At 42.4% G+C, this 22394-nt stretch overlaps 1 protein-coding gene and 2 long non-coding RNA genes across 3 annotated transcripts; all 3 read left to right on the top strand.

The window, feature by feature from the left end:
• Positions 1 to 9285: 9285 nt before the first annotated feature.
• Positions 9286 to 15764, top strand: LOC141760284 (uncharacterized). The gene is made up of 3 exons (XR_012592313.1): positions 9286 to 9604; positions 9705 to 9856; positions 15136 to 15764. It is a non-coding gene; the product is annotated as an uncharacterized LOC141760284 (long non-coding RNA).
• On the top strand, positions 10504 to 14184 carry LOC141760280 (uncharacterized). The gene is made up of 2 exons (XR_012592309.1): positions 10504 to 11509; positions 11709 to 14184. It is a non-coding gene; the product is annotated as an uncharacterized LOC141760280 (long non-coding RNA).
• A 3610-nt stretch (positions 15765 to 19374) lies between the features above and the next one.
• On the top strand, positions 19375 to 22255 carry LOC141760259 (uncharacterized). The gene is made up of 3 exons (XM_074622922.1): positions 19375 to 19546; positions 20646 to 21317; positions 21573 to 22255. The coding sequence occupies exons 1-3, from the start codon at positions 19375 to 19377 to the stop codon at positions 22253 to 22255; spliced, it is 1527 nt and encodes a 508-aa protein (XP_074479023.1).
• The last annotated feature ends 139 nt before the right edge of the window (positions 22256 to 22394 follow it).

The raw sequence follows: 22394 nt of genomic DNA, 5'->3' as shown, positions 1-22394 counted from the left end.
CTTTCGTCCTGTCCGGAACTAAAAACTCCTTGGGAAGTCATAAATTAAAAATGAAGTGTATACTCGGTTATAACTTTGTGCTTTTTGGGAAAATGTCAAGAGAAATTGTGGATAAAAGAGACAAATATATTTTAAGAATATTAAGAGAGACAGCTGTGTGGTGTGTGAGATAGAGAGAGAGAGAAAGTGAGAGACAGAGAGAAAGAGTGTGTGTAAGTATTTCATTAAAATACATACGCTCTATTTCTGACTCAATCTGTTCAGCGGCCAGCAAAAGCTCACTGTCGGTGGGTTCCGACTTCACTGTTTCCAGCAAATGTGCCATGGTGGATCCAGCAAGGCACAGAGCAGGAACAGCTGAAAAAGAATGACATCAAAATAGAATACATTAAAGATATGAAAAAATGTACAACTCAGCTTTTCACAAAATCCATTTTCTAGTTGCATACTTACATGGCTGAATCTTTTGGGGGTGCAAACAACCTCTTCACAGACTTCTCAATGCTGTGCTGAGACTTGCCTTTCCCTATCAGCAATGAGCGCAGGGAGGATATAGGCACTGAGGATAGTCGCGAGGAGGTGGAGGTGGCAGCTGCTCGCAAAGAGGCTGAAGGTTGTGGTGAGGTGGAGGGCGGCTGTGTGGTGGTTGCAGCTCGTGAAGAGGCTGAGGGCCGTGGTGAGGTGGAGAGCAGCTGTGTGGAGGTGGCAGCTCGTGAAGAGGCTGAGGGCCGTGGTGAGCTGGAGGGCGGCTGTGTGGAGGTGGCAGCAGCAGCAGTGGCAGGTTGGCTCTGGCTTCTAGCGGATCTCACCTCCCGCTTGACCTGGATGGCATAACGGCCTGCCGGATAATGTGAGATGTACCCCTGGAAGGCTCTTTTGTTGACGAGGTTGTTGTGTGAATCAGAGTTTCCTGACTCCTCTGACATTGATGCCACCACATAACCCGCATACCCCAACGCATTTTCTGCCACCCATTGAAAAGTTTGGCCCCTGAATATCCCAAACTGCATCTGATGTTGGCCCAGGACATGCTGCATATTCTCCGGGTCTCCGCAGACTCTTTCACCCTCTCAGGCGACAGAGCCTGCACCCATGGCCTGTTCTCCCTCTTAATTCGTTTTGCTTCCTCTGTGTCAAAGAGGCTAGCATGGCCATCCCCCCTCCTCCTAAATTTAGGCTCCATTCTGTATGATTGGGGTGGGGGGGGGGGGAAACACAGTGAGAATATGCTTGGTCTGTCCTCTTATATTGTAAAATTATGGCCTGCTATATGTTATATTATAATTTCTTTCTTCTTTCTTAATTTCATATTTACTTTTAGTATATTTCACTACAGAATAGTGATCCAGCAAACTAAGAATGTCATTGCATTGATAACTTGTTTATTTATGCATATGACAATAAAGCCTTTGTATCCTTGTATTATATCCTTGTATTCTGATCTCCAATCTAGCTAAACTAACATAAATTACACTCTGTGTCCATTACTTCTCATGCAAAAGAGGTTATGCAATATGTTGTTGCCTCTGTCTGTCTGTGATACAGTGTTTTCTAATAATGTACTTACTATACAGAATCTGTAAACAATTTAATTTTTTAAAACTAGTTACCAGGTGAGTACCTTACTGGACCTATGCATTACATGTCTTATTCTCAACTGCTTTACAACCTGTAACTTAACACTATAACATTCTGAAACAATTCATATACACAGGGGCCTGGCACTTTCGTGCTCGGGCCCTAATTAAAACTGCAAGCAGCGATGAACGGGCCCTCGCCCCTCTTCGCGGGTCGGGGTTGCTGGCGGGAAGCCGACCGACGCTGCCGGGCACCGTGAAACCGAAACTCTGACGAGCGCCATGACGCCTGCCACAAGACTCTACGACAAACGGTTCATGAGTTATGGAAGGGGGCGGGGCTTATGTGTAGGGGGCGGGGATAAGATTACCCAACTTAACAGGCACTCTCTGCTGAGTGATATGACACCTCCCATAAGAGTCTATGACAAACGGTTCATGAGTTATATAAAGGGGGCGTGGCTAATGTATAGGGGGCGGGGAAATCAATAACAACTTAACAGGCACTCTCTGCTGAGTAATATGACACCTCCCACAAGATTCTACGACAAACGGTTCATGAGTTACAAAAGGGGGCGGGGCTAATGTGTAGGGGGGCGGGCATAACCTTAACCAATGAAACAGGACCTCTCTGCTGAGTGATATGACACCTCCCCCAAGACTCTACGACAAACGGTTCATGAGTTATGAAAGGGGGCGTGGCTATCGTCTTGGGGCGGGGCAATGAGTATATTTTTGTATGTACATGTCATCAGGACTGGACCACCATCATACCTGAGAAGTCTGGGGCAGATCAGACTATGTACAGTTGAGTTACAAAAACTTCCTGTTTCATGGCGAATCGCTCAAAATGGCCGCCATGCCACGGTCAGGTCGTTAGGTGAAAACTCACCATTTTCATAAATTTTCATCCTCAAGGTCTTAAGATGGTCCTGACCAAATTTCAACTGTAGGAGGATTAAATCTGTAGGAGGAGTTCGTTAAAGTACACGGCCTATAAAACACTAAAAATGGGCGAAAATCGCATATTAAATTCAAGATGGCTGACTTCCTGTTGAGTTTTGGCCAAAACTCCCAAAGACTTTTTTGTGCGTCTCCACATGTTACATCTATCTGCCAAATTTCATAAATGTAGGTGAAACCAGAGCGCGGTGCTCAACTTTTACAACTCCCTAGGGGGCGCTAGCGAGCCATTTTGCAACAGCCAAACCCGTGACCCTTAAAATATAAAATTTTTCACCGCGTCTGATACGTGTGCCAAGTTTAGCAACTTTTTGAGATGGCTAAGGTCGTCAAAAAGGCGATTCATTTGAGAGAAAAAGAATTAAAGCTGCGAGCAGCGATGAACGGGCCCTCGCTCCCGCGCACACGTCGGGGGAACGCGCACGTCGGGATACCTGCTGTCGTGCATTCCCATGAAAGTCGGACATCGTAGGCAACAGTTAGAGTTTATTTACTCTTTGGAGCGTGTGGCGCTGGATATGACCTGTTGAGAACATGTGGGGCGTCCTTTAAAGGCACTTCTATGAGGGTTGGTTGCAGTATACAACCATTTCCTGTTTCCTGTAGGGGGCGCTATGACTTTCACTCATAATGGCACATATATGTCTTCAGGCCTGGACTATTATCCAGCTTGTGAAATTTGGGGCAGATCGGACTATGTAAAGTCAAGTAACAACAGCCTCCTGTGTCATGGCGACTCATCAAAATTCGCCATGCCACCACTAAGCTGCCATTTGATAGAAACTTACGATTTTCGAAAGGAAACATCATCGAGGTCTTAAGGCTTTTCTGACCAAATTTGAGGTAGATGTGATTCATTTCTGAGGCAGAGTACATCAACGTGTAAAACATGATATATCCTGTTACCACTAGGTGGCGCTATGACTGCGAGCCAAGATTTGCATGTGGATGTCGTCAGACAGGGACCTTTATCAGGCATGAGAAATTTAGAGCATATAGGTTAATGTACGACAAAGTTACAACAACTTCCTGTTTCTTGGCGAAAGGCGCTTTTTCGCCGCCACGCCACAGCAACATAGTTCGATAACTTTTGGATCTTTGGATAGCTTTTCATCCCAAAGGTCTTAAGATACTACTGACCAAATTTGAAGTTGATCGGGTTAAATCTCTAGGAGGAGTTCGTTAAAGTACAGCGCCTGGATATGGTAAAAAAACGCCATAAAATTCAAGATGGCCGACTTCCTGTTGGGTTTACGGTATACCTCCAAGAGGCTTTTATTTACGTCTCATTATGGTACATATACCTACCAAATTTCATAAATCTAGGTGAAACGTGTCGGGGCTACTCAATAGGGGGCGCTAGCGAGCCAATTTGCCACACCCGAGCACGAAACCCATATCAGATATCTATTTCACGCACGTCTGACACGTGTGCAAAATTTCAAAAAGCGTTTAGTACCCCAAGCACCTCATTTTTACCCTCAAAGACATAATAGAATAATAATAATAATCATTTGAAGAACAATAGGTCCTCGGACCCGACTTTGTCGGTGCTCGGGCCCTAATAATAATAATAATCATTTGAAGAACAATAGGTCCTCTGACCCGACTTTGTCAGTGCTCGGGCCCTAATAATAATAAACGCTACAGTTTCAGTAGGGCCTTCGCTGGCCCGACGTTGTCGGTGCTCGGGCCCTAATAAACGCTACAGTTTCAATAGGGCCTTCGCTGGCCCGACGTTGTCGGTGCTCGGGCCCTAATAAACGCTACAGTTTCAATAGGGCCTTCGCTGGTCCGACGTTGTCAGTGCTCGGGCCCTAAAAACGCTTCAGTTTCAATAGGGCCTTCGCTGGTCCCATGTTGTCAGTGCTCGGGCCCTAATAAACGCTACAGTTTCAATTGGGCCTTCGCTGGCCCGACGTTGTCGGTGGTCGGGCCCTAATAATCCTTACAGTTTCTATAGGGCCTTCGCTGGCCCGACGTTGTCGGTGCTCGGGTCCTAATAAGAAACGCTACAGTTTCAATAGGGCCTTTGCTGGCCTGGCGTTGTCGGTGCTCGGGCCCTAATAAATTTCTAGCCATACTGCAGACTGTTTTTGACCTCTAAAAGTTTTCTCAATTCCTCGAGGAATGTAGCCTACATAGTTGAAAAGCATCAAACTTATATGTACTATATAACAAATATATATGTTTATTTTCTATATTTTCAAAAAAATATATTTTTAAAGTTAAAATAACGGGGCAAAATGACTCATAATGGTTTAAAGACATACTGGTTGTATTTGTCTGCTCAGATGTCTGTTTTTCTCTCATCACAGTAACGTTAGTATCATATTGCTTTTGTTCTCTGTCCCTCCAGAGCTCCCACAGCAACATGTCTGTAAGGAGGAGGAGGTTCCCGTTGACCAGCAGCTCTGTATTCAGGAGAGGAACTCCAGTCTGGACCAAGAGGACCCAGATCCTCCACAGATTAAAGAGGAACAGGAGGAACTCTGCACCAGTCAGGAGGGAGAGCAGCTTGTACTGAAGCAGGAGACTGAGACCTTTATGTTGACTCCTACTCATGAGGAAGGTGACCACAGTGAAGATCAGACTCTTTACTTGAATGCTGCAGAGAAACAGTCTGTTGTCAACATGCCAGTTATAACCTCTGTGGTATCGGTACCAAACAGTGATCACCAGCTCTTCTCTCACATCTCTCATGAAGCTGTGAGCCAAGATCAGAGAGGAGGCGAGCATGGAGACCCAGGATCAACTAGAGATATAGAGCCGAAATCACAGAAAAGACTTCACAAAAGCAGAAGTCACATTAACAATGTAAACAACTTTAACTTGTTAGACATTCACCGTACCACTAACACAGGTAAACAGTCTTTCAGCTGTGACACATGTGGAAAAGATTTTAAGTATAATTTTAAATTGCAGAGACACATTAGAACCCACACAGGTGAGAAGCCGGTTACTTGTAAGACATGTGGAAAATATTTCATGCGTAAAGGTGTATTAAAAGTCCACATGAGAACCCATACAGGTGAGAAGCCATATACTTGTAAAACATGTGAGAAAGATTTCAAACAAAATAGAGATTTGACAGTCCACATGAGAACTCATACAGGTGAGAAGCCATATTCTTGCAAAACATGTGGGGAAAAATATATTCGGAAATCAACATTGAAGAGTCATATAAGAACCCACACTGGTGAGAGGCCATATGAATGAATGAGTGAATCTCTTGTGGAGAGGTGTTCACTAACTGAATGAAATACACTTTTGCAATAGTTACATCTTTGTAACTGAATGTAAAATGTTTTCCACAAAAATGAGATGTCAATATGTTAGTATAAAGGTTCCCTTCATTTGACTGTATTACTTATATTTCTGTTAGAAACAGTATTTCTTTGAAACAATCTTAATCTACCAAATCAAGGAAAAGTGTTAGTTTCACAGTTAAATATGTTTTGCTCGTATTTCCGTTCTTACTCAACATTTTGAATGCACTGTGAATTACACTGTGGTATTTCTACTTAAACAATTTGAATTCTTCTTCCTTCGCTGCTTATTTGTTTTTTGTTTTTTCATGCTAAATCATTGTCTGCTATTAAACAAAAATAAAAAAACAGTTGTAGTTTACTAAAACGTTCCAAATGTCCTTGTGGAATGATACATGTACATCCTTACTACTGACACACAAGTTTGAATAAATGCCACAGCAGCAGTTGGTAGCCTATGTTTTTTTGTATTAGTCTACTCTATAACATGATATATTGATAAAAAGATTTTTTTTAAAAACAATGGTTGCTAAATCAATCTGAAATACCAAACTTTGAATAAGACATTTATGAATCTAAATCTTTAAATAATGTTTTAAAGACATACTCGTTGTATTTGTCTGCTCAGTTACAATTATATTTTGCAGTAAAAAGCATGTGACCTTTGTGACTGAGGGGCTCGTGATTATTTTTAATATTAGCATTATTTACTGGTAATTAGGTTTAATTTTTTTATTATAATAAACAATATCATAAAAGTTAATAAAAAATGTATGTAGGTGAATTATGTAAAGCAGCACATATCCTACCTGAATGTCAACACTAGAGAAATACTTTGAACACCTCTATACCTCTCTTACGTTCATTTTCTTTAATCTGTACACAAATATGAAGCCATTGTGAGTCAAATTAGTGAGGCTTTAGAGGTCAAAGGTCAAATTCTGGGTTTGAACATGCAGCGTTGGAAGTGGCCGGTGGATTGATGATGATATATGTACATCCCTACTACTGATGTTAAATACACAAGTTTGAATAAATACCACAGCAGCAATTGGTAGCCTATGTTTTTTGTATTGGCCTACAACATGATGTATTAATACAAAGATGAAAACGGTTGCTAAATCAATCTGAAATGTAGGCTACCAAACTTTGAATGAGTTCAGTTCAGTTCAGTTCAGTTCAGTTCAGACAACTTTATTTATCCTCAATAGTTGGACCATTTATTGTATATAAATTTATATGTTTATTTTCTATATTTAAAGGGACTATTTGTAACTTTGTACGCGCATAAATGTAGCGGGTCGTCACACATGCGCGTTCGCATTTGCGCGCTCGCGTGTGGCTGGAGCCTCGTCTCCGCTGCATGCTCTCCTTCACTCAGAATGCGCGCGCGTCCTCGCTGTCTCGCTCCACCTCTAGACGTGAACGCGCGCTCACTACACACTGCAGAACAGTTTAGCTCTGAGAATATCTAGTGAATGCACAGGGGACGTTTGTGCAGAAATAAATTCTGCAGTTCCTCCAGACCGACAGAGCTTTCCCGTGTCTTGTGAAGTGATGTTACCCTCTCGTTACCGACTGGGTGCTGGTGTCTCCTCTGCTCTCTCTGGCTGCGGGCGGAGAGAGCAGAGGAGACACGCTGCAGAGCCCCGCTGCATCAGCCTGCACTTAGGCAAGAAAAGCCAACACTAGGACCAGATCTAAATCATGTTCATGGAGAGACCTTCGTCTGGTCAGCTAACAATACTGCCAAGCAGCTGAAATATAGAGTGATATTGTGCTTTTAGCTGGCGTGTGTCGCCTCACTGTTTTGAGCGATGCTCGTTCAGGTATATTTAGAGCGAGCAAGCGCAAGCTCGACGGTGACTTTCGTTGATTTCACGGCCACAGGTGTCGCTGTTAAGAAGCATTTCTGAAAGTTACAAATACTCCCTTTAAAAAAATATTATTAAAGTAAAAATATTTAATCTTGTTTCGTTTATTTACTTATGTATAAAAATTAAATAAATAAAAAATAGCAGTAAATATGTTCTATAGGCTACAAGGTCTGTAGACCTCCAAGGTATGAAGGCGGGAAAAAAAGCTGCCTCACGTCCACTGTCGGACCTTCCCAGTGTGACACCCAGCGGAAGTAAACAACACTACTAGTAGCGTCATGAGCTGCATGCTGCTTTGTTCAGTCAGCTGAAGACGATGTTGTAGTCGTAGTGCGGGTAACTCTTCACTTGATGATCAAACAACAATGTCTTCAGTTAAGTCTTTGAGAGAGTTTGTTAACGAGCGACTAACTGCTGCTGCTGAAGAAATATTCAGAGTTTTAGAGAAAACTATCGTCGAGCAGGAGGAAGAGATCGATCGTCAGCGCAGACTGTTGGATATCGTGTTGAAACCCGAGATCAAGTTACACAGGAGAGGTGAGGACTACTACTATGATCTTTATAAAGAGATACAGTTACACAGGAGAGGTGAGGACTACTACTATGATCTTTATAAAGATGGGCAGTATGACTCCATGATGAGAGGCTACTGGTTGTTGGCTACTTGCAGTCGTGGTGGGGGACTTGAAACAGTGTTACCTGGAGACTGTGTTACCTGGGTTACCTGGAGACCGTGTTACCTGGAGACTGTGTTACCTGGGTTACCTGGAGACTGGGTTACCTGGGTTACCTGGAGACTGTGTTACCTGGGTTACCTGGAGACCGTGTTACCTGGAGACTGTGTTACCTGGGTTCCAACAGTATGTTAAGGACCAGACCAGAAAAGACAATATCCTGGACAAGTGTTTTGTAAGTGTTAAAGGTGTTTATGCGTCCAAGTATAGGGATGTCACGGTACCAGAAATCTAGTAGTCGATATCAATACCAGTAAATTTACACAATTCTCGATATAAAAATATGCTTTTGCATAATTTTGGTGAATTTTAAATGGGAAAAATATTCAATAACTTCACTTTTATAAAGTTTAGTGCATCAAAATGTTTTAATTAGTTTAATAAGTATAATCAGGAAGAGGCCATTGATGTGTGAAGTGATTTTGGTGGTACTACACTGCATAATACTGAAGTTATTGAATATTTCTCCCATTCAAAATTCACCAAAATTATGCGAAAGCGTATTTTTCCAAACTAAGTGTTGTAGTACACCTATGAGGAGATCATTGATATGTGAAGTAATTTTGGTGGTACTACACTGCATAATACTGAAGTTATTGAATAGTTTTCTCTTTTTGGCGTTGCATTTTGTAGAAGGTCCCTGACCACTTGTCTCACCGCCGGCTGCGCATAGAGACCAACGTTATGTGTTGATTAAAATTAGGTTGTAGCTCGTTGTCTACCTTACTAGAAAGAGACGCTGTTTGTGTTTAAACAATGTTTCTGTTATGAGTTATTGATCCAGGAAGTTTGAATCTGTCAATATCTTTCCCACTTTATCGAAGTAAATCATCTAGGGGGGCTCTGTACATCAGCAATGTGTGGACAGTGTTGGATTTATTATGTACAAAAGTGCTTACAATGACCTGCAATAACCTGATTGTTGGATTTGTTGTGCATGAAGTGTTTGCGAGGACAGGGAGGATGTACGTTCTGTTCTTTTGCAAGGTCAAAGAGAGAAAGGAGTCAGAAGGAGAAACAAAGAAGAAGATATGCAGCAAAAACATCACGTGCCATAACTCATGAATATTAATATTGTGTAAACTATGAATAGGCTGGATCAGGGATAGCTCGGGGTTCAGACTTCGCGAACTGACCCATGCACTGTATGTTGTCAGGGACACGTAGACTGGATCCAGATATCTGTATACTCTTTTATTTTACTTATGCAACATTAATTGTTCGGAATAAATTGTATTATTATGCTTTGACCCGTCTGTTTGGAAAATCTCTTTGTCATACAAGATTAACCAGCACGTAACTGGGCCTTGACCTCTCGGAGGTAGAAGGCCAGTTCCTTCAATTGGTGACCCCGACGTGATCTTCGGCATTGAGAAGCGTGTCCAAGGGACGGACAGACCGGCGAGAGAGAGAAAGGGATCCCTGAAATCTTAAAGGTGAGCAGAACCTGTTGTATCGAACTCTGCATATTGGCTTACTCTAAATTATCTCTCTTGTCGTGCTGAATCTCCTTTGTAGTGATGGATGTTGCAGAAGTAAAGACTTTTAGTAAAAACTGGAAGGAGGAAAAGCTGCCCTTTAGTGAAGCTTAAAGGATTAAAGCTGCCCTTTTAGTGAAACTGAAAGGAGGAAAGCTGCCCCTTTGGTAAAACTGAAGGGAGGAAAGCTGCCCTTTTGGTGGAACTGAAAGGAGGAAAGCTGCCCTTTTGGTGGAACTGAAAGGAGGAAAGCTGCCCTTTTGGTAACAACTGGAAGGATTAAAGCTGCCCTTTTAGTAGCGTGTAAAACTATAAGGATTAAAGCTGCCCTTTTAGTGAAAACTGGGAGGAGGAAAGCTGCCCTTTTAGTAGCGTGTAAAACTAAGAGGAGGAAAGCTGCCCTTTTAGTGGCGTATAAAACTGTAAGGATTAAAGCTGCCCTTTTAGTGAAAACTGGGAGGAGGAAAGCTGCCCTTTTAGTAACGAAAACTGGAAGGATTAAAGCTGCCCTTTTAGTGAAAACTGGGAGGAGGAAAGCTGCCCTTTTTAGTAGCGTGTAAAAATAACGCCTGTATGAGTGTACATTAATAACTAGTATTCAGAGGAAAATTAAAACTTACTGTTGATACTGGGCGAACATCGCTGGAACATCAAAGTGTCCAGTAGAAGCTTATGTTGGTAGGATCACAGCGAGGGGCATAGCGACCCATTTACTCTGAATCTAGTTACTGTCATAAACTGAATAAACCTGTGTGAAATAGTACTGGACAGAATGGACGGAGAATTTGACAAAGACTGTGAGGAACGGGGTGGCTGTGGGCCTCCCCGTTTATCATTTGGACAGCAATGGGTTAAAGTCAGGACCAATGTAATCTGTACATTTGATCCTAAGACTAGAAATAAAGAGACTCAAGACCTAGATGAGTGGTATAACATGACAGTGAAGGAAGGGCATTTTCCAGCCACGGGAAGTGAAGCCAAATTCATGCCAGTGACAAGACAAAGAAAAGGGACATATGTTTGTAAGGAGGAAATTGAGGAAGAAAGAAGACGAGTTGGCAAGTAAATTGGTAAAATATAATTTGATACAGATGGCTGCACTATCAGCCTTAGGCAGCCAGACGAAAGCCACCCACGCAAAAACCGCTGAAGCAAAACCACTAGTGAAACCCTCACCCAGTCCTAGCGCACCCCCACCACCAAACCCACATACTAGCCAGCCGCCACATGACATGTCCCTCCATCAGCAGTACCCACCTGGCTCACATCCCGACCCCCCTCCTTATCCTCCTCCTACCCCTAGTCCGGTACCAACCCCACAGGACAGTGATTATACAAACGAAGTTATGGCACCATTGTTTCAAGTGTTAGGTGGTACTTTGGAACTTTAACCCCTATGCTACCTCCTTCGGTAATGCTATTAGACAAAAGTATCCCATACCAGCGGGTAAGCTCCACAGCTTGGTGTTTAAGATTAAGAACGGGGAGAGTGGACGCACGTTCATAGAAAGAGCAAAGACAGAGTGGGCGGGGGCTACGGGGGTGAACCCAGATAAAGAATCACAGCAGCCTCTGTTCAGAATAGCTCTGTTAAAACATGCTCCGGAAGGAGTTAAGAGAAAGATGCAAGAGAATCCAGATATGGCAGGGGCAAAATCATCAAGATGGGAAACACATTTCTGCCATCATCAGGATGCAGAAACCAAGGAGGAGGAAGAGGAAAATGAGTCATTAAAAGAGATGGTAGCTCAGTTGACTAAATTACAGTTGGCAGATGCACGGACTCGTGCAACAGATAAGAAAAAGGGAGGGAAAGAGAAAGATACCCAGATGGCTCAAATTGTAACACCAGCTCCAGCCCCGCCACAGAATCCTTATCCACTGCAGGGCCCGCCACAGGCTATGTATCAACCCCAGTATCATGTTCCTTACCAAGCTGCCCCATATCAGCAGCCCCCTTATCATGAAGGCCGGAATAGAGGCAGAGGAGGAGGCAGGGGGAGGGGGTATGCCCAACCAAGAGGAGGCAGTTGTTTCATCTGCGGAAGCCCGGATCACTGGGCACGTGACTGTCCTCAGAAACAACAACAGCAGATGAGAGGGCCTCCACAGCAGTCATATCAGCCAACAATACAGACTCCACCAAACCAACAGCTAGCTCCAATGCAGGCATACAGCGGGTACTCTGCGCAGGGACCTCCACCTGGTCCATATACACCAGGAATGTTCCCATAGGGGTGCCCGACGGAGATGGAGGGACAGGGGCTGGCAGAGCCCTGTCTCCAGTTGACAGTGAACGGAAAACGAAGATGGTTCATGGTGGATACGGGAGCACGTTACTCCACCTTAGCTGAACCTCTGTGTTCCCTTTCCTCTCACTATGTTTCCGTTTTGGGATTTTCCGGCACTAAACAAAGACTGCCTTTTACTGTTCCCCTTCCTGTCCGGCTTGGGAGACAGGTGATGGAGCACCCCTTTTTGTATGCACCTGATTGTCCACGTGATCTCCTGGGAAGAGATGTTTTGGCAGCACTGGGGGCTTCTGTACATTGTTCACCAGAAGCTGTGATAGTGAGTTTCCGCGGAGGAGAAGAAATGGTGTGCTCCTCCCCCTCCAGTGCTGTTCGCATGTGCATGTTGAGTCCTGATACCTCACCTGATGCCCCACCACCCTGTGCAGACATATATTGGACCCTGCTAGCCGACAGAAACCCTCTGATTGACTTTTACAACATGTGGCAACCATGGATTAGGGCTCTACACCCTTACCTCCCTGTTCCCGATCCTCCCCACTGCACTCTGAATTATGACAGAAATAATGATCTTACGTATCAAGATGAGTTCCAACAGAATCTGTTAGATACAACCTGGGGGATAGGAGTAAGAGATGTTTATATAGCACCAGCAGGAGTAGCAGCCGCAGTAAAACTAACCCCAGCACAAGAACAATGGTATCGCATGTCAGAAGAAGCTGTTCCCCATGTGTCCCTAGCCATAGCTCCAAAACATCAGGCTAAAGACTTAGGCCCCATGGTTAAGGCAGCAGTCGCTCTGACAGACTGGGTTCCCACTTCCCTTTTGGGGGTTTCAATCTCACCATCCTCTAACATATATAGACTCTCCTTTTACAATGCAGTGTCAGGTATTTGCAAACATGAGTTACTAACACGCCACCACGGTAGGGAGATGTTAGATGGTGAAGGAGCCACTTCCATGTTGGCAGCTCTCCCTTCCTCACTGTGGTCTACGGCCCCTTTGATGTTGGCAGGTGCAGCATGGAACCGGTAACTTTCGAGATGAAAACTTACTGCCCTATCTGGAGACCTCAGTATAAGCATAAAGTGGAAGCAGCCCAGGGTATCTCCCCTACGATTGAAGGACTGATAAAGGCAGGGGTATTAAGAAAATCTTACTCTCAGTGGAACACTCCCATTTTGCCAGTAATCAAACCCTCCGGCTCATACAGAATGGCTCATGATTTAAGAGCCATCAATGAGCTGGTTTTGACTCCTGTTACACCAGTACCGAACCCCCACTCTGCTCTCTCGATGCTCACCCGAGCCCATACATCTTTCACATGTATAGATTTGGCTAACGCCTTCTTTTGCCTGCCCTTAGCAGATCATTTACAGGACATTTTCTCATTTACATATGAAGGCCAAAGGCTGACATATAATGTGTTACCACAGGGGTTTATACTCTCCCCCTCTATTTTTAATGAAACTTTGAGAACTCACTTAGCCGGCCTTGAACTCCCTGAGGGGTGTTTTATTGTACAATATGTAGATGACTTGTTAGTGGCCGCACCCTCGGCTGAGGTATGCCTGTCACTAACTCATGCATTGTTATTGAGGTTACATAACTACGGTTACAAAGTCTCAAAGGAAAAACTTCAGTGTTGTCGCGCACAAGTTTCGTTCCTAGGTAGAATGGTGTCAGCAAAGGGCACCGCAATGTCTCCAGCTCATCGTGACTCAATACTCCACCATCCGAAACCACAGACAGTAAAAGAGATGTTATCATTCTTAGGGCTGACTGGGTATTCAAGACAATACATCCCTAACTATGCAGGCGACACTCAGTTACTCAGACAAATGGTAACCATGGCTGGAATGAGAAATCTCACCGCTGAGCTAGAATGGTCTACAGAGGCCGAGGAGGTGTTTATCCACCTCAAGCAGGAAATGGCAGAGGCCGCAGCACTCGCTCTCCCAGATTACTCTCAACCATTCCATCTGGATGTCTCAGAGCAGCTTAGTACAGCCCATGGTGTCTTATATCAGAAACACAGAGGAGCTAGGAACGTATTGTACTATTGTAGCATTTTGCTAGACACACAAGAACAGAGAGCCAGCCCCTGTGTCAGATATGCAGCTGCTAAAAAGGCGGCAGGGTATTTACCTACTATGATGGTCATGACCACAGCAGATCTCGGTTCTGAGATAACTGATTTCTCCATTATACAAGCTCAAGAATCTGCCACAGCAGCAGAACGAACCATCTGGGAAGATAAGGGAGCTATAGAACAGTTTGATGGTATATGGTATAACGGAGATCAAATAGTTATGCCCCCCTGTTGGATGTCCTCAATACTGACTCAGACTCATGGACTTGACCATAAAAGCCACAAACAGATGTTACGAGATCTCCGCCACTGGTGGATTCCCCGGAAACATGCTACTATAACTGACTTCTTGACTAAGTGTGACGTATGTAGTACATGTAACATCAGACCTACCATCACTCCTAGGGCAGGAAAACATCCTTCTCCCACTGCCCCGGTACAGGAAATCTTTATTGATTTCACAGATATGGGAATAAGGGCTGGGGGGAAAAGATTCCTCCTAGTAATTGTGGACGCATTTTCACGTTGGGTTGAGGCCTACCCTACGGGAAAAGAGGACGCAAAATCAGTCATTAAATGTCTGGTGAATGAGTACATTCCGAAACATGGGTTTCCTAAATTGATCAGGTCAGATAATGGTTCACATTTCAAAAATAAAGACCTGCAATCTGTTGAAAAGGCTCTGGGACTACAACACAAATTTGGCACTGTGTATCATCCACAATAACAGGACTCACACCATTTGAGCTTACGTGTGGCCGACCTTTCCCAGGGCCGTCCCAAAACCCCTCTCCCCTTCCTGACCTCGGTTACAGACCATACTATTTGAAGGTTAATGCTCTTGTGTCAGCTCTCTTCTATACAGGTGACAAACCTGTCACCCCTGTCACAGAGGACGTTCCAGGACCTGACCCCGGACCCCCGGAACACCTTTGGTTGAAGGTGTTAAAGAGGAAGTGGTCGGAGCCACGTTGGACAGGCCCACACAAGGTTCTGGCCAGAACTGCAACAGCTGTGCAGCTTGCAGGAAAAGGACTCAACTGGTGGCACCTAACACAGTGCTCCAGCAGCAGGACAGGACCTGAAGCAGTAGAGGAGGCAGCCCCACAAGGAGCCCAGGCTACGTGAAAAGAGGGTCACGTATATTTTTTATTTTTCATATACTGTATAAACTGTGACTGTGATGAGATACACATAAGGGAAAGAAGGTTACAAGGTCTTGCCTGTATTTACAGTTAAATCAGGCTAACATGGTTGTTTAGGTGGACTCATCTAGGTGGTTTTTGAAAAACATTATATATCACATTGTATTAAAACTTGTTGCTTAGAATAAATGCTAAAAATAGATAAAAAGAGAAACCAGGGGTGGGGAGAATCCACCAGAGAGAAGTTTCACTTCCTTTCCCAAACCAGTATAAAATAGGACCACCCGGATAAAAGTTTTTCAGTTGCGCACAGGAAAACAAACTAGAAGCATCATGCAGTGCGGCAAACTGCTAGTGGCGTTTGCTGTAGCATTTGTGTTTACCTCTCTTGTCCTCGTTCTTCTGTACAAACTTTCTTAATGTGATTTGTCATGTATTTTAAATGTTTTCATTTCATATTACTATCTTAATGCAATTCATCATGTATTTTCGTGTTTTCAGTTACCATTTTAGTTATTCATGATAAAAGGAGGGAATGTGAGAGAAAATACCATGACCCTTGTGTAGAATTTGTGTACTCAGATAAATCTGAATAACCTGGGAAAGCACAGACTGTACTAGTTTAGATACATTACTTATCATCCTCGCCTCTGCACTCTGCTAAAAATAGCTAATCACAAGTAACTCTTTAACAATAGACAATGCTTTCACTCAGAAGCAGGGTGGAAGGTGTGGGCTACAAGGGGGGGAAGGCTAAACCAAGATTATAAAGAATGATGTAATGAGGTAGCTCCCCTAATGAATATAAACTAGCTGACCAAATAGCTGCAGGTTTTGAAAACATACCTGTAATAAGTGCTCTGATCCCTATCACTCCTAACAAAAATGTTGACCGCATTAACTACATCCACTATAATGTTCTCCGTTTGACTAATCTAACCCGTGATGCAATTGCCGGACTAGCTGAACAAATGGCTCCTACGTCACTGATGGTGATCCAAAATAGAATGGCATTAGATATGCTGCTGGCAGAGAAAGGCGGTGTATGCTCAATGTTCCAAGACTCATGTTGTATTTTCATCCCTAACAATACAGCGCCGGACGGGACTGTAACTAAGGCGCTAGAGGGGCTCCGGACACTGTCTGAATCCATGCACGATGACTCAGGTATCAACAGCCCCATTAACGACTGGTTAGACCGTACCTTTGGGAAATGGAAGTCCATGGTGGTATCTCTATTCTCCTCAATCCTTGCTGTGTGTGCATGCTTAGTATTATGTGGTTGTTGCTGTATTCCATGTATTCGCCACCTCACTGAGCGTGTGATTATTTCTGCTGTGCAACGAAAGCATCCGGATGCACCTCCTTCTTATCAGATGGCCATGTTCCAAGCTGAGAGACAGGGTCTCCTGGAAATGGTGGGGGATAGTGAAGATGTTGACCCTGAAGAGGTTGTGTGATGATGCTTATAATTAATACATCTGTTCGTAACATTATCTATGCTTATAATAAATATATCTGTAGGTGAACTTAGTTAAGTTCAAAAGAGGGTCTGTTGGATTTATTATGTACAAAAGTGCTTACAATGACCTGCAATAACCTGATTGTTGGATTTGTTGTGCATGAAGTGTTTGCGAGGACAGGGAGGATGTACGTTCTGTTCTTTTGCAAGGTCAAAGAGAGAAAGGAGTCAGAAGGAGAAACAAAGAAGAAGATATGCAGCAAAAACATCACGTGCCATAACTCATGAATATTAATATTGTGTAAACTATGAATAGGCTGGATCAGTGATAGCTCGGGGTTCAGACTTCGCGAACTGACCCATGCACTGTATGTTGTCAGGGACACGTAGACTGGATCCAGATATCTGTATACTCTTTTATTTTACTTATGCAACATTAATTGTTCGGAATAAATTGTATTATTATGCTTTGACCCGTCTGTTTGGAAAATCTCTTTGTCATACAAGATTAACCAGCACGTAACTGGGCCTTGACCTCTCGGAGGTAGAAGGCCAGTTCCTTCAACAGTCAGGAATGATTGGAAGAAGTGCTCTATGAAGTAACTCGAGGGAACGAGATACCTAACTCGAGGGAACGAGATACCTAACTCGGGGGAACGAGATACCTAACTCGGGGGAACGAGATACCTAACTCGGGGTAACGAGATACCTAACTCGGGGGAAGGAGATGATAAAAATGTTCTCCTAGGAGTCTAGGGGGGCTACGTACATAATGGTTTAAAGACATACTGGTTGTATTTGTCTGCTCAGTTGTCCGTTTTTCTCTCATCACAGCAACGTTAGTATCATATTGCTTTTGTTCTCTGTCCCTCCAGAGCTCCCACAGCAACATGTCTGTAAGGAGGAGGAGGTTCCCGTTGACCAGCAGCTCTGTATTCAGGAGAGGAACAATTTGAATTCTTCTTCCTTCGCTGCTTATTTGTTTTTTTGTTTTTTCATGCTAAATCATTGACTGCTATTAAACAAAAAATAAAAAAACAGTTGTAGTTTACTAAAACGTTCCAAATGTCATTATGGAATGATACATGTACATCCTTACTACTGACACACAAGTTTGAATAAATGCAACAGCAGCAGTTGGTAGCCTATGTTTTTTTGTATTAGTCTACTCTATAACATGATATATTGATAAAAAGATTTTTTTTTAAAAACAATGGTTGCTAAATCAATCTGAAATACCAAACTTTGAATAAGACATTTATGAATCTAAATCTTTAAATAATGTTTTAAAGACATACTCGTTGTATTTGTCTGACATACAACAGACAACCAATAATTAAAGTCAAAGGAAACATATTAAAGGCATGGGGCAGTTGGAGGGACAAGTTACAATAAGAACCATATAAATACATAGGATTATAGCAATAAAAGTCAAATAATAAGGAACAATATATAAGAACAGCATATCTTAAAATTCCTCTAAATAATAGTCATTTAAAATGGGTATGGTCTGTGTTCAGCAGCTTAACAGCAGAAGGGATAAAGGACTTGGAGTAACGATTTGTTCTCCTTAAGGGCACAATGAATGAGGCATTTATTATTAATTTCTAAAAGTTACTCATTTTGCAAAAAAAATAAAAGTAATTGCTCCATTTATTGTGTATAAATGTACAAATGTATATGTTTATTTTCTATATTTAAAAAAAATATAATTTTAAAGTAAAAATATTTCATCTTGTTTTGTTTATTTACTCATGTAAAAAAAAATAGCAGTAAATATATTTTATAGGCTACAAGGTATGTAGACCTCCAAGGTATGAAAGTGGAAAGAAAAGCTGTACTAGCTATACTGCAGACTGTTTTTGACCTCTAAACATTTTCTCAATTCTTTGTGAAATGTAGCGTACATTGTAAAAAAGCATCAAATTTATATGTACTATGTAACTAGTGTAAATGTTTATTTTTTATATTTTTAAAAAATATATATTTTTAAAGTTAAAATATATATTTTTAAATATTTGTTTGTATTAGCCTACTCTATAACATGATGTGTTAATAAAAAGATGAAAACGGTTGCTAAATCAATCTGAAATGTAAGCTACCAAACTTTGAATATTACATTTATTCATAATTTCTTAAAGTTACTCAATTGCAAACAAAAAATAACAATAGTTGGTCCATTTATTGTATATACATTTATATGTTTATTTTCTATATTTAAAAAAATATTTTTAAAGTAAAAATATTTAATCTTGTTTCGTTTATTTACTTATGTAAAAAAATAAAAATAAAATAAATAGCAGTAAATATGTTCTATAGGCTACAAGGTCTGTAGACCTCCAAGGTATGAAGGCGGAAAGAAAAGCTGCCTCAAGTCCACTGTTGGACCTTCCCAGTGTGACACCCAGCAGAAGTAAACAACACTACTAGTAGCGTCATGAGCTGCATGCTGCTTTGTTCAGTCAGCTGAAGACGATGTTGTAGTCGCAGTGCGGGTAACTCTTCACTTGATGATCAAACAACAATGTCTTCAGTTAAGTCTTTGAGAGAGTTTGTTAACGAGCGACTAACTGCTGCTGCTGAAGAAATATTCAGAGTTTTAGAGAAAACTATCGTCGAGCAGGAGGAAGAGATCGATCGTCAGCGCAGACTGTTGGATATCGTGTTGAAACCCGAGATCAAGTTACACAGGAGAGGTGAGGACTACTACTATGATCTTTATAAAGAGATCCAGTTACACAGGAGAGGTGAGGACTACTACTATGATCTTTATAAAGATGGGCAGTATGACTCCATGATGAGAGGCTACTGGTTGTTGGCTACTTGCAGTAGTGGTGGGGGACTTGAACCAGTGTTACCTGGAGACCGTGTTACCTGGGTTCCAACAGTATGTTAAGGACCAGACCAGAAAAGACAATATCCTGGACAAGTGTTTTGTAAGTGTTAAAGGTGTTTATGCGTCCAAGTATAGGGATGTCACGGTACCAGAAATCTAGTAGTCGATACCAATACCAGTAAATTTACACAATTCTCGATATAAAAATATGCTTTTGCATAATTTTGGTGAATTTTAAATGGGAAAAATATTCAATAACTTCACTTCTATAAAGTTTAGTGCATCAAAATGTTTTAATTAGTTTAATAAGTATAATCAGGAAGAGGCCATTGATGTGTGAAGTGATTTTGGTGGTACTACACTGCATAATACTGAAGTTATTGAATAGTTTTCTCTTTTCGGGGTTGCATTTTGTAGAAGGTCCCTGACCACTCGTCCCACCGCCGGCTGCGCATAGAGACCAACGTTATGTGTTGATTAAAATGAGGTTGTAGCTCGTTGTCTACCTTACTAGAAAGAGACGTTGTTTGTGTTTAAACAATGTTTCTGTTATGAGTTATTGACCCAGGAAGTTTGAATCTGTCAATATCTTTCCCACTTTATCGAAGTAAATCATCTAGGGGGGCTCTGTACATCAGCAATGTGTGGACAGTCAGGAATGATTGGAAGAAGTGCTCTATGAAGTAACTCGAGGGAACGAGATACCTAACTCGGGGGAACGAGATACCTAACTCGGGGGAACGAGATACCTAACTCGGGGGAAGGAGATACCTAACTCGGGGGAACGAGATACCTAACTCGGGGGAAGGAGATGATAAAAATGTTCTCCTAGGGGTCTAGGGGGGCTACGTACATAATGGTTTAAAGACATACTGGTTGTATTTGTCTGCTCAGATGTCCGTTTTTCTCTCATCACAGTAACGTTAGTATCATATTGCTTTTGTTCTCTGTCCCTCCAGAGCTCCCACAGCAACATGTCTGTAAGGAGGAGGAGGTTCCCGTTGACCAGCAGCTCTGTATTCAGGAGAGGAACTCCAGTCTGGACCAAGAGGACCCAGATCCTCCACAGATTAAAGATGAACAGGAGGTACTCTGCACCAGTCAGGAGGGAGAGCAGCTTGTACTGAAGCAGGAGACTGATTCCTTTATGTTGACTCCTACTCATGAGGAAGCTGACAACAGTGAAGTTCAGACTCTTTACTTGAATGCTGCAGAGAAAGAGTCTGTTGTCAACATGCCAGTTATAACCTCTGTGGTATCGGTACCAAACAGTGACCACCAGCTCTTCTCTCACATCTCTCATGAAGCTGAGAGCCAAGATCAGAGAGGAGGCGAGCATGGAGACTCAGGATCAACTAGAGATGCAGAGCCGAAATCACAGAAAAAACATCGCAAAAGCAGAAGTCACAGTAACAATGTAAACAACTCTAACTTGTTAGAGATTCACCGTACCACTAACACAGGTAAACAGTCTTTCAAATGTGACACATGTGGGAAAGAATTTAAGTTTAAGTTAAAATTGCAGAGACACATGAGAACCCATACTGGTGAGAAGCCGTTCGTTTGCAAAACATGTGGGAAAAGATTCAGTCACAAAACATCATTGAAGATTCATATTAGAACCCACACAGGTGAGAAGCCGTTTACTTGTAAAACATGTGGAAAAGGTTTCATACAAACTAGTCAATTGACAGTCCACATGAGAACCCACACAGGTGAGAAGCCGTTTACTTGTAAAACATGTGGGAAAGATTTCGGATGTAGTAGTAACTTGATGGTCCACATGAGAAGAATCCACACTGGTGAGAAGCCGTTTACTTGTAAAACATGTGGAAAAGGTTTCATACAAACTAGTCAATTGACAGTCCACATGAGAACCCACACAGGTGAGAAGCCGTTTACTTGCAAAACATGTGGAAAAGATTTCAGACATAATAGTAGCTTGATGGTCCACATGAGAAGAATCCACACTGGTGAGAAGCCGTTTACTTGTAAAACATGTGCGAAAGATTTCAAACAAAGTAGAGATTTGACAGTCGACATGAGAACCCACACAGGTGAGAAGCCGTTTACTTGCAAAACATGTGGTAAAGATTTAGGACATAGTAATAGCTTGATGGTCCACATGAGAACCCACACAGGTGAGAAGCCGTTTACTTGCAAAACATGTGGTAAAGATTTCGGACATAGTAATAGCTTGATGGTCCACATGAGAACCCACACAGGTGAGAAGCCGTTTAATTGTAAAACATGTGGGAAAGATTTCGTATGTAGTAGTAACTTGATGGTCCACATGAGAACCCACACAGGTGAGAAGCCGTTTCCTTGTAAAACATGTGGGAAAGATTTCGGACATAATTGTAGCTTGATGGTCCACATGAGAACTCATACAGGCGAGAAGCCATATTCTTGCAAAACATGTGAGAAAACATTCACTCGGACATCATCATTGAAGAGTCATATAAGAACCCACACAGGTGAGAGGCCGTTTACTTGTAAAACATGTGCGAAAGATTTCAAACAAAGTAGAGATTTGACAGTCCACATGAGAACCCACACAGGTGAGTAGCCGTTTACTTGCAAAACATGTGGTAAAGATTTCGGACATAGTAATAGCTTGATGGTCCACATGAGAACCCACACAGGTGAGAAGCCGTTTACTTGTAAAACATGTGGGAAAGATTTCGGATGTAGTAGTAACTTGATGG

Source organism: Sebastes fasciatus, chromosome 22, assembly GCF_043250625.1.
Source record: "Sebastes fasciatus isolate fSebFas1 chromosome 22, fSebFas1.pri, whole genome shotgun sequence".
NCBI classification, from domain to species: Eukaryota; Metazoa; Chordata; class Actinopteri; order Perciformes; family Sebastidae; genus Sebastes; species Sebastes fasciatus.
The sequence above is the reverse complement of the archived record's forward strand: the minus strand, read 5'-3'. Positions and strand labels throughout refer to the sequence as shown.